Source organism: Erpetoichthys calabaricus, chromosome 1 (assembly GCF_900747795.2).
Source record: "Erpetoichthys calabaricus chromosome 1, fErpCal1.3, whole genome shotgun sequence".
Classification (NCBI taxonomy): domain Eukaryota; kingdom Metazoa; phylum Chordata; class Cladistia; order Polypteriformes; family Polypteridae; genus Erpetoichthys; species Erpetoichthys calabaricus.
In genome coordinates, this window is record NC_041394.2 from 17,467,955 (window position 1) to 17,481,199 (window position 13,245).

Consider the following 13,245-nt stretch of genomic DNA (forward strand, 5'->3'; position numbering starts at 1 on the left):
CTGGAGGATTGTGTAGGCTTATCTACATCTTTTGGAGTTTCAGTTCCTGACGTGGGTGCGCTGTGCTCAGTGTTGGTAGCAGCGGTGCTGGGCTCAACTGTGGAACCAGCAGCTTGCGGAGGGACAGAGGTTGAAGATGTCTGCTTTTTAATAAGCCACCTATGCATAGCCTTTGGTGTTACCAACCAGAAAATAAAAGAATGGAATGTATACGCTGTTTTATTTAAAGAATGTGGTTCAAAATGTGCTGCAAAATGTGCAGCGAAGTGAACTGTGAGCAGCACGGTGCCTGTCTAGTGGAGGAGACACTGATGGATACGCCCCAAATTCAAATGGGCCAATTGGAAAGCAACTCAATTTTGAAAATCAAATGTTATTTATCTACAGAGTTTTCATTTGACAGACAGAGCATTTCACAGGGGGGGGCACGGCTTGTCTCTGGGGGGGCAGTGCCCACCCCAGCCCCCCAATGGTCACACCTCTGGGCAGAGACGTGAAGTTGCTGATGTGTAGAGCAAGCAGCGGGGTTGGCGAGCGAAGTGAGCAGGGGGCGAAGCCACATAATATGATTTGGATTTGTTTAGATTCCTGGAGACCTCAGCCATCATCCTGCCTCCCCGAATTGGCCATTCCACAGCTGAGACAGTGCTGGGCCAGCAAGTCCGATGAAAGGGCCCCTCTACCCGACGATTCCTGCGATCCTCCATCAGGGATGACTTTACCTTACCTACCATTCAGGCCAAAGAGAAGCCAAGGGACATCACAGTTAAGTGGGGGGAATGCTGACGGGCTGTGTGCCAAAGTAACATCTTCCCCTGTTCTCATCATTGATGGCTTCTGCAGATTGTGGCTCTGTTTTCGTCTAGCAGACATCAGCACTTTTTAAAATAGCCTGCTTGTGTGTCCTTTACATCTTTTCTGTCCATCTCTTTTGCCTGCCCTCCAAATATTATTTGTCCATTGATCTGGCATTTTCTCTCCCTCTCTCAGTTGAATTGCATGGCTTTGAAATAAATTTCTCAGATTATATTGGCACAAAATAACCTTCTTGCTACAGCATCGCTGTACCAACACCACACTCCACCACTGCCACAGTGCAACATCCTGCCGACTACGCCAATTGTTCTGTTGTGGGTTCATAGACACACTCTATAAGTCTTCTCAGTTTGTAGATTTACACGATGGAAACTGTGATTGGCCAGCCTCATACCCACGAGAAAACAGCCGAATACACATTGTGGTTGAATAAGGCAACCTAGTCGTCCCCATTTAATAAAGTCACAACGTAAGGAAAAAAAGGGCTTTTATGCCCACCCTTTAAAAAAAGCAACAAAAAACATAGCAAGCAAGCTGGTTCTTAGTCATTATTATTATTTTTTTTAGCTCTGCTCTCTGGTCCAGTCATGTCAATACTGACCGCCTCCATCCGGCAGGGTGTAAAGGTGGGAGATGTGGGCACTAGGTGGCACGGTTGCCCCTTTGAACCCAACAGACAGACACGCAGGACACAGGATAAAGGCACCAAGAAGACCTTTTTAATTATTTTCTTCTTATAACAGTGCCCTCCAAGCACCACAGCCACAAATAACAGTCAAGTAATACACCAAGCACAACACTAATCACAATTCCCTCTTTTCTCTTCTCTACACCTCCCAGCAAGCGTTGTCTACTACCTCCCGACTCTGGCTCATCTGCTGGGTGCTCCACAGTCCTTTATATATTCCTCAACCCGGAAGTGCTTCTGTTCTTCCGTCCATGTGACTTGCCAGCACTTCTGGGTCAGATGGAGAATTCAAGTTTTTCGATCAGCCCAGAAGTACTTCGGGGCTTCTGTCTTTGTGACTTCTTAATAGTTCCATGCTATAAGGGAAGCATGACTCCCCAGGTCCTTTCACAGCACCCCTTGGTGGCACCCAAGGCACCCAACAGCACTGAGATACTGAACTCCAAGTTCCAGGATGCCCTGTGGGAATCCAGGGCACCGCTACACTCTCAGGGGAGCTGCCATCTAGCGTTTTGGGGGAGGCAGTGTCCAAAAGTAGCTGCCTTCTCCCATCCTTCCATTCTCGGGGCATCCCGACCGGGCTGTCTCTTACAGAAACCAGAAGTCAATTGCCCTCACTGCTTGTCTTCTCTGTGCTGCTAAGGAAAAAGAAGTGGAGAAAGTCAGTTGGGTGCCCTCTCTTAGCCCGGGGTGGTAATACCTAATTCAGATGAGCCCAAGTGGCAACATCAAAACTTTGGTGTTTGAAAAGTTTCTTGTTATATTGCTTATCTTCTTAATTTCTTTTATGGTTTCTTCTTGTCTTTTTGACCAGGTATGACCACTTGTCTCAAGTTCTGACTAAAATTCTGGATGAACGGCCAGAAAATGTGGTGGACATGTTTGAGGACATCAGCAAGGAAGTGAAGTTGACCTGCTTCTCCAAAAAACTGGACACCCTGAGGGAAAAAAAGGAGATTTCACCTCTCTGTGAGCTTGCCGAGATCCAAAAGGCTTTGTTCTACAAAACTACGGAGACAGAAGAAGATGATGTAAGGTGACATCTTACTGTTTCCATGGTCATTGTGGTGTAGATGCTAGGACATTGTCACAGCAGGTACAGCAAACCTCAAAATATATTTGTTCTATATACTGTAAAGAAAATGGTGGTCCAGTTTAAATAAAAACAAAGAGTTCATAGTTCCAATGCTACAACAAACATTTTCCAAAGAGTGGATTCAAAAAGTTTTCAGACCCCTTTACTTTCTGCACACTTTATTGGGCATAGATTTAATTTTAAATGGAGAAATGTAAGATTTTTGTCAATCAATCTGCACTCAGTAAGCCGTAATGACCAAGTGAAAACATGTTAACAGAAAGGTTTATTATAGATCATTCGTATGAAGTATTCAGACCCCTCTATTCACTAATTTGTAGAAGCTACTTTAGCAGCAATTCCAGCTTTGCATTTTCTTGGCTAAGTCTCTACAAGCTTTGCACAATTAGGTTTGGGCAGATTATCCCATTCTTTCTGATACAGTGCATCCAGACAGTATTCACAGGGCATCACTTTTTCCACATTTTGTTATGTTACAGCCTTATTCCAAAATGGATTAAATTAATTTTTTTCCTCAGAATTCTACACACAACACCCCATAATGACAACGTGAAAAAAGTTTACTTAAGATTTTTGCAAATTTATTAAAAATAAAAAAACTGTACATGTCCATAAGTATTCTCAGCCTTTGCTCAATACTTTGTCGATGCACCTTTGGCAGCAATTACAGCCTCAAGTCTTGTTGAATATGATGCCACAAGCTTGGCACACCTATCCTTGGCCAGTTTCGCCCATTCCTCTTTTCAGCACCATCAGGTTGGATGGGAAGCGTCGGTGCACAGCCATTTTAAGATCTCTCCAGAGATGTTCAATCGGATTCAAGTCTGGGCTCTGGCTGGGCCACTCAAGGACATTCACAGAGTTGTCCTGAAGCCACTCCTTTGATATCATGGCTGTGTGCTTAGGGTCGTTGTCCTGCTGAAAGATGAACCGTCGCCCCAGTCTGAGGTCAAGAGTGCTCTGGAGCAGGTTTTCATCCAGGATGTCTCTGTACATTGCTGCAGTCATCTTTCCCTTTATCCTGACTAGTCTCCCAGTCCCTGCCACTGAAAAACATCCCCACAGCATGATGCTGCCACCACCATGCTTCACTGTAGGGATGGTGCCAGGTTTCCTCCAAACGTGACGCCAGCACGAGGCAGGAAGAATCCGTGAACGGGGTGCCAGTACCTCGCTTGTGCTGCGGCACCGTGTCCTCACATGTTTAATTATTAACAATATAGATTATTTAAATGATGTTAACATTTTATCTGTATAATGTAATAAACATATTTTGCTGCATTTCATCTTAAAAATGATATCGTCATTATATGCAAATGCGCGCTTTATAAAGTGGCGCTGGTTGTGCAATATTATAACTATCACAAGTTTACAGTGAGGTGATTGTACTTATAAGTACAAACAGTTCTACAAGGAGCACTTGATGGACTGATTGAGTGTGTTTATAGTTCTTGGGATGAAACTGTTTCTGAACCGCGAGGTCCGTACAGGAAAGGCTCTGAAGCGTTTGCCGTGTGAGAGCAGTTCAAATAGACAGCATGGCTGAGGCAGCGTGTGCTTGATGCTGTATACTGATAATTCTCTTTCCGATCAGCTGCTGTAGGGCTGTGATTCCACACTCAGATACAGTGGGATAAATATACTGAGTGGTGCATAGAGGAGAACAAAGCAGCTATGGTATTTGGAATAGTTTGGCCATTCTGTGGATCATTATATTGTTACAGGTTAATTACAATCAGATGTCTTAAACTAATAAACAATATGCAGTTAATTTCATTGTATTTATAAAGCATCTAAAAAAGAAAGGGAAACCATACTGGAACAAAAGCACTGCTTTGATGCTGGGTGCCACCAGTTTACAAAACCCAGCGGAGAACTTGCATATGCCAAGGATTTAACTAGCGTAAAAATGTGGGTGGCTTTATGCCAAGTTTTGTTTTATACATAGCGATGTGAGCATGGAAATGGGCATACGCAACATTTTTGTGCATACGCACCGTTTATACATGATGCCCCTGGTGATTCCATAATTCTTTTGTTTCACAATTCTTCTGGCCAATGTACTCCTCAGAAATGGTTTTATTCCTTTACCCTGATCTATGGCTTACCACAATTTGATCATGGAGGTCTACAGAGAGTTCATTGGACTTCATGGCTTGGTTTCTATCCTGACATACAGTGTGAATTGTTGGACCTTCTATACACAGGTAACACACGTGTGCTTTTCTACATTATGCCCAATTGAATTGAGCACAGGTGGACTCCAGTCAAGTTCTTAACACATCTCAAAGAGAATTAAAGTAGACAGGAGGCATCTGAATACAATCTGGAGGGCCACAGCAAAGGGTCAACTTTTGATTTTGTAATAAACTTGCAAAACGTTCTAAGAAATGTGCTTTCACAGTGTCATTATGGGTTATTGACTGTAATTGATGGGCGAAAATGTCAAATTTATCTATTTAAAATAAAATCTGCCACACAATGGGGTGTGCAGAAAGAGAAGGGGTCTGCATATTTACTACATTCACTGTATGTAGCGTCTTTGAACAGCAAACCAAGCAGTTAGCCAAAGGCACTTTACAAATAACAGAGGCACTGTCCAATCACATTAAGTAACCAGAAAGTTAAAAAAAATGAAAAGAAAGAAAACAATGCAACTACCATTCTAAAAATCTAAAGAAAGTATTTTATAATCAAGTTGTAACGGCCAACCCCTTACCCAGCCGGCAGGTACACTACCAAAACCTGTGGCCTGGATAAATTACTGAGGCGAACCTACATATACCAAGCTTTACCTCTCTTGTTTGACAGCATGTACACGCCGTGGCGCAACGTTAGGGGCTTCGCCTCTGGTGCTGACGTCCGAGGTTCGATTCCCGAGAGGGAGTGCAGTAGAGTGTGCACGCCTGATGAGCCCAGAATTAGGGTGAAACACGTGTCGCGTACTCTTTGCATTATTTGACAGTAAACTATTTCAACCATTCTATGATCTGCTTCTCACAACTGAGGGCACCGTGGCGGATGTTAGCAGACTTGCTGGCCAACCACAAGCGTTACCTGGTAGGTAACCACCCATACAATCAGATTGTGACACAGACTTTGAATGCCGTGAATATATATATATATATATATATATATATATAATATATCCCTCCACCAAAGCAGCGATGTGCAATCACCAGATATACAATAACAAACCCTCCCTTGCCCTTGTAACATATAACAAACAAAACACCAATAACAATAATGAATGAATACTGAAATAACATTGATCGTGAACTTGAGTCCGAGTATATTACTGTCCTGAATACGGATGACTGATAAAGAAAAAGTGGATGCATTTGAATCCCCCGAATAACTGGAACAATCTCACCATGTCTCCTCGGCGTATGGTGGATAATGAAGTCCAACCCCGGGGTTTCTGGTGATGATTGAGCAGTTGTGAATCCGGCGGAATGAGAAACAAACTGGATACAAAGCCTGATGTGAAAAATAGCAGGAAATGATGGTTGGTTGTCGTTAAGTGAAATCTCCATCTTTCTCCTTCTCTTTCCCTCCTGATTGTTTAAATAGTAATGAATCGGATGTAACTGAATGTGAACAGGTGCTTTCCATCCTGGGGCTGCGGTGTCTCTCCCTCACCCATCCCCTCTGCACTTATGGGGATGACATTCACTAACATACACATAACGAACAGTAAACGGGACGATGGAAACAAACATACACTCAGCACATACATCAAATACACTATTACTATGTAGCCCCACTACAAAGTAATTCATAAATAGATGCTATGCCAGACGGCTGGGGACTCTACCCAGCCAGGACGCCTGGACAGTCCACAAGAGGTACGAAACCTCCCCTGGGCCACGAGAGGGCAGCCGCCCAGGTCTGCTTGAGGGGCCACTGGAACGGAGCTGGGAAGCTCATCCCTATGGGAGGACGTGGCCATCGCCAGGGGGCGTCCAGACAGTTATGGAACCCTGGATGGCAGCACTTCTGCCACACCAGGAAGTGCTGCCGGAAGAAATCCCAGGGGCACCTGGAGTGCTTCTGGGTGCTCTCCTGACACTTCCGCCACACCAGGAAGTGTCACCAGACAGAGCACCTGGAGCCCATCCGGGTCATTATGAAAGGGGACTCCTCCCTCCAGTAGACGAGCTGGAGTTGGGAGGAAGGAGACGGAGCTTGTGAGGAGGGGAGTGGAGATCAAAGAGAAAGAAAGAAAGAAAGAAAGAAAGAAAGAAAGAAAGAAAGAAAGAAAGAAAGAAAGAAAGAAAGAAAGAAAGAAAGAAAGAAAGAAAGAAAGAAAGAAAGAAAGAAAAGACTGTTGGTGATAAGGCATTGTGGTGCTTATAGTAATAAAGCAGTGTGCTTTTGGACATTCTGGTGTCTGTCTGTCTGTCTGTCTGTGTCCGGGGGCTGGCTTTCCACAATGTTCATAGGTGTTTTTGCTCTGTTAAAAACACAGTTTCCTGTGGTGCCATTTTGTTTTTGTACTGGATGCCACCAGTTTCTGCTCTTTGTTGTCTCTGTTGCTAGGCAAGGTCACCAAGAAGTGTATAATCCAGCATGTGACATCACAGAGTTGGAGGAATACAGTAAAGGTTTGCATCAGACTCTTTCTAGTTTGTCCAAGTTTGTGGATTCAGTCCAAAGAGTGTGCGGTTATTTTCTTTAAAGGTGCTCATAAGAGTGACTTTAGAATGCTTTGAAATAATTCAGGTATTTTTTTTGTCTGGCTCCTCCTGACTCACCAGAAAAGAAAACACGTGCGTATGATAGGCTTCAACTTGTCTTGGTGTCTAGTTTCCCCTTGTGTTTGGTCCTGTAGACCCCCGAAAATTAAATTTTTATGTCTTTTTTTCAGAGCATACACTCATGGCCAAAGGTTTGGAGAATGACACAAGTATTTGGTTTTCACAAAGTTGGCTGCTTCAGTGTTTTTAGATCTTTCTGTCAGATGTTTCTCTGGTATACTGAAGTAGAATTACAAGCATTTCATAAGTTTCAAAGGCTTTTATGGACAATTACATGAAGTTTATGCACAGAGTCAATATTTGCAGTGTTGGCCCTTCTTTCTTTTTCAGTTCGCCCTGGCATTGCTGTCAATCAACTTCAGGGCCAAATCCTGACTGATGGCAGCAGGCCTTTCTTGCCTAATCAATGCTTGGAGTTTGTCAGAATTGGTGGGTTTTTGTTTGTCCACCCGCCTCTTGAGGATTGACCACAAGTTCTCAATGGCATTAAGGTCTGGGAAGTTTCCTGGCCATGGACTGAAAATTTCAATGTTTTGTTCCCTGAGCCACTTAGTTCTCACTTTTGCCTTATGGCCCGGTGCTCCATCATGCTGGAAAAGGCCTTGTTGGTCACCAAACTGTTCTTGGATGGTTGTGAGAAGTTCAATGAGGGTTCGAAGAAGACTTGAGTGGTCTGGATTTAGCAGAACTCAGTCTTGTGGGTTGCTCAAGCCAAAAGTGAGGCCTCCTTTGTCTTATGTCGGCGGAGTAGCAAGAAGCGGAGCTAATTCCCTTCACTGGGCGGCTTCTTGGCACTGTAAGGAAAGGAAGAGATAACAGCATTAGGGCAGATCCCCCTCTTGCCTTGGCGAGTTATTACATACCTTGACAGAACCTGCAATGGAGTCCTCTGACACACATGTGTAATGGGCTAGAATTCAGTATTCTAAAGAAAATGACATTTCGGTGTGTTGCTTAGTGTAATGGGCTATAAACCAGTGTTTTAAAGAAAAGGCAGAATTTCTGGAAAATTCTGCTACAGGTTATTGCTGATGGCTATCTACAGGGCACAAATATTTACCCATCTTGCTAAAGAGTCACCTGCTTTGAATAGTCAGACTGCTTTGATTTAGTATCTCGTCTACACACAATGTGGGGATACAGAACTGTCTGCTTCCTTGGAAAATTAACGAGTTCTGGGGACACTGGTTTCTAATCAAGTACTCAAAGTAAATGTGTTTACACTATTTGTTATACAGAGTAAATTGGCTTGGACCATTGTTTTCACTGATTACCATGTTCATCTATGCAGAAGCATATATATATTTCTGGAAAAAGGAGAATAAAGGTAGAAATTAACAGAGAAGTATGGTCTAAGACTTGGGACTGCTGTCTGTTTCTTTTATGCTTTACACCATATTGCTGTGGCTACACCCTGTAGCAACGGTGACTTGTACCTGGCCCAGGTTCCCCTAGGCCTGAGGTCGGTAACACATGCGTGGCACCCTTTTATTATAAGTTCCATTTTTTCTTTAATCATTGTGTGTTATCCTGAATGGATCCTAATGATTTATGTTTCATTTTTGGGATTTTCAAATTGATTTTGAAGCTAAAATTGAAGTTTAACACCATTTGAGTAATGTCTTATTTATTAGATTTCTCTGTGACACCATTTTGTGAATCCTGTCATCATGACACAGGTCCTGGTTGCCAAGTCCTTACTGTCATGGACTTGGAGTCCAAAACAGAGAGTGCCCACTAAAGGGGAATATCACTTTCAAACCTTGGCTAGTAAATGGGCAAAGACTGAGTCTTTTTAAATAAAGATTTATTCTTCACACAAAAATGCTCTTCCACAAAAGTGAAGCTCCTTAGGAGCACAAAAGGCAAAAATGAGTTGCCTGTGACACTAAAGGCAATCTAAAGCAAACAAGTCCCAATACAGATATACAAATCTATCTATCTATCTATCTATCTATCTATCTATCTATCTATCTATCTATCTATCTATCTATCTATCTATCTATCTATCTATCTATCTATCTATCTATCTATCTATCTACAAAGAACGGTCAAAAACGGAGCAATAAGGTCAAAAACACAAAGAAATCCAACAAATCACAGACTAACATTAAACACAATTAGATAGATAGATAGATAGATAGATAGATAGATAGATAGATAGATAGATAGATAGATAGATAGATAGATAGATAGATAGATAGATAGATAGATAGATAGATAGATAGATAGATAGATAGATAGATAGATAGATAGATAGATAGATAGATAGATACTTTATTAATCCCAATGGGAAATTCACATTCTTCAGCAGCAGCATACTGATACAATAAATAATATTAAATTAAAGAATTAAACTCACCAACTCCCTTGTGCATTGACAATGAACTGCCAGGAACTCTGGGAGACCCTCCAGACTGATAGGACAGTGGGCAGTTCTAGGCAGTGATTGGCAGGTGGCCCCCACTCTTGGAGGGACCACCCACAAAACACATGGAACATTACACAGGCTTAGATACAGATACGTAAAATACAAAGAATACTATAAATGATGAACAAAAGAAACAGTAACACATGCAAATAAAACAAAAATGTACAACAAACACACAAAATAAGCAGTTGAACCCCAGCCTGGAGAAGAACCCTGGCTGAGATGTGTACATTTAGAGGGTCTTGACTTTGAGGGGTCAGTTGGTTAAAGTTTAAGAGGTTGTCTTGACAGCCATTTCGTATCCAATTGATTGAGTTGATTTAGTTAACGCTCTTGGGAACAACTTCTGTTCTACAGGGTCCTCCATAATGTTTGGGGCAAAAACACATTGGTACTTTGAGTCACCCCTCTGCTCCACTGTTTAAAATCACAAATCACACAATTCATCCATTGTGGTTAAAGTGCACATTGCAGACTTTCAGTTAAGGGGATTTGCAGATATTTCGGTCACAGTGTGTGGCAATGACAACACTTTTTCTACACGGACCCCCCATTTTAAGCCTCCATAATGTTTCTGACACAACAATGGAAGGTCTATTAAAGCCGTTGTCATATTTAGTCCTTTGTCGCATATCCCTCACTGGCAATGACTGCTTGAAGTCTGCCATTCATAGACATCAGCAGGTGCTGAGGATCTTCTCTGGTGATGCTCTGGCAAGCCTCTAATGCAGCCATCTTCAGCTCCTGCTTGTTTCGGGGGATTGTCCCCTTCAGTTTTCTCTTCAGCCTGCTTAATTGGACGTAAATCCGATGACCGGCTGTCCCATTCAAGAAATTTCAGTTTTTTAGCTTTGCTTTCCTCAGCAGTATTTTTGGTTCACCATCTTGTTGTACAATGATGGCATTTGGAGGCATTGACTGGAACCTGAGCAGATCAGATGTTTCTACACACCTCAGAATTCATTGTGCGTCTGCTATCAGCAGCTCCATCATCAATGAAGAGAAGTGTGTCAGTATCTGTGACAGCCATACATACCCAGGCCATAACACCCCCAGCACTGCCATGTTTAACAGATGAGGTGGTCTCCTTTGGATCTCGGGCAGTTCCTTTTCATCTCCACACTTTGCTCTCACCATCACTCTGATGAGGTTCATCTTTGTCTCGTCTGTCCACAAGACCTTTCCCAGAATTCTTCAGGCTCTTTGAAGTCCTTTTTCACAAACTGTAATCGGACTATCCTGTTACTGTGGTGTTTGTCTTACAATGACGTCTTCTGCTGATTGTCGTTTCTGACATGTCCACATCGGCCCCCTGAAGACAGTGTATGATCTGTTGGACAGGCTTTTTCTTGACCATAGTGAGGATTCTTCTGTCATCAGCAGTGGAGGTCTTTCTTGACCTACCAGTCCCTTTGGGATTATTGAGCTGACCAGTGTGTTCCTTCTTCCTCATGATATTCCAGACAGTTGATTTTGGTCATCCTCAGGTTTTCCCAATGTCTCTAATGGTCTTATTCTTGTAGTTCAGCCTCATGATAGCTTCTTTGACTTTCATTGGCACAGCTCTTGTCCTCATGTTGAACAATGGCAACTGCAGACGCCAAAGGGTAGAAGCAGGCCAAGGCAATGAAACCCATCTGAGAAATCACAAACACCTGTGACACCAAGTGTCCCAAACAGTATGGTGCCCTGAAAAATGGGGAACATAGGAAAAAAGTGTTATCATTTCTATATGGTTTGACCAAAATGTCTGCAAATCCCCTTAAATGAACGTCTGCAATGTGCACTTTATTCACAACGTCTGAATTGTTCGATTTTAAAATTTGGAGCAGAGGGGGAAATCAAAGGAAAACATGTCTTTGTCCCAGACGTCATGGAGGGCTTCTGTACGTATTTTTCGACTGTCATTTTGGATTTTGGATTTTGAGTTGACTGTTGTGGTTCATTAACTTCCCAGTTGTGGTTCATTAACTTCCCAGTTGTGATTCTTCCCTTGTTTTTCTGACCAGCATCTCTTCTTCTGGACCTTCTGGATGTCAGAACAACATTATCCAGGATCTTCGACTAATGTAAATTACTTGTTTTGACTCTCCCTTTGTCTGAATATTGATTGATTTTTGTCTCACGTTCTGGGCTCTGTTACTCGATTCTCATTGTCCAAGTTTAGACCGCAGCAAGTTTATTTTACCACGATCATCTCCTGATTCCACTTCTGTCTCTATTGTTATGTATTATTTTCTATTTTTTTTGCTTTTTATTGTCTTTACCACACAAATTTCCGAGATCTGACACAGTTTGGCGGATTTTGGGGTCATAGACTAGGATTGAGTTGATCATTTGTGAATTCTCCATTTCCTTTAAATTTTGTTTGTTATTTTGATGATTATTTTGACCACCATTTGGTGGTAATGGAAGTAATACATCTTGGTGAAATGTAAGCTTCCTTGAAAGAGCAATTGAAAAGGCTTTGCTTCCACCCTTCGGGACTCTTAATCAGGGGCAGACTGTCCATTAAGGCATTTGGGCAATGCCCGGTGGGTTGCAGACTCTGGTCTTTATGGGCCAGCCATTTCATGAAATAAATTTTATGTACTGGCTACTGTTTGACATTAAAATAAATTTTCTAAACTACTAAATATTATCTGTCCGTTACTGTGATTTATATAGTCTTATATAATTTACCGTATTACGTCATCAAGTTGTTTTAGTTGTCAGTACACAACATTGCAGCGAAAAATTTGGTCAAAACTGCCTTTTGCCGATTTCTGTTTCAATACCGCTACATTTCGGTTAGCATATACTGTGGCGGTCGGCTGGGGGCTGTGCCCAGCCGGGACGCCTGGAAGAACCGGGAGAGGGACTATGCCTCCCCCAGACCACGAGAGGGCAGCTGCCCTGGTTTGTATGGGGGCCACGGGAACTGAGCATGGAAGCTCAACCCTGTAAGGGCCCAGGGGGCGCCCGGAGGATTGAGGAGCCCTGGACGTCAGCACTTCCGCCACACCTGCAAGTGCTGCCAAAAGGATTACCAGGGACACCCGGAAGCACATGTGGCACTTCTGCCACACCAGGAAGTGCCGCAGGAAGATCATCAGAGGAGCACAGGGTATAAAAAAGAGGCCGCCTTCCTCCAGTCATTAGCCGGAGTCGGGAGGAAGAGGACAAAGCTCGGGAAGGAGGAACGGAGGCGGTTAAGGAAGGTAGGAAGGTTACTGTTGGAGGGTCCGGACTTAAGAGCGTTTGGTGCAGGGACACTGGGTTGAGTGCTGGATTATTGTAAATAGTGTAAATAAACGTGAATGTGTTTTGGAACTGTTGGTGTTCGGGCTGGTTTACCACAATACATTACTGCAATTTATTTTATCTCATATCAAGTATTTAAATTCTTCAGTACTGATAATTACTTTAGATTATGTATTATGCATTTTATTGTTCTCTGGTCGTCGGTGTGAGC

The 13,245-nt window shown here is 42.8% G+C and overlaps 2 protein-coding genes across 2 annotated transcripts in view; both read left to right on the plus strand.

The window, feature by feature from the left end:
• Positions 1 to 13,245, plus strand: part of sympk (symplekin) — a 581,858-nt gene that overhangs the window by 154,182 nt on the left and 414,431 nt on the right. The window lies entirely within an intron of this gene.
• Positions 1 to 13,245, plus strand: part of LOC114665744 (radial spoke head protein 4 homolog A-like) — a 52,732-nt gene that overhangs the window by 7,906 nt on the left and 31,581 nt on the right. Inside the window, exons 2-3 of the mRNA XM_051934190.1 lie at positions 2,319 to 2,535; positions 6,779 to 6,790. Coding sequence (XP_051790150.1) covers positions 2,319 to 2,535; positions 6,779 to 6,790 — 229 coding nt within the window. The remainder of the gene's footprint in view (positions 1 to 2,318; positions 2,536 to 6,778; positions 6,791 to 13,245) is intronic.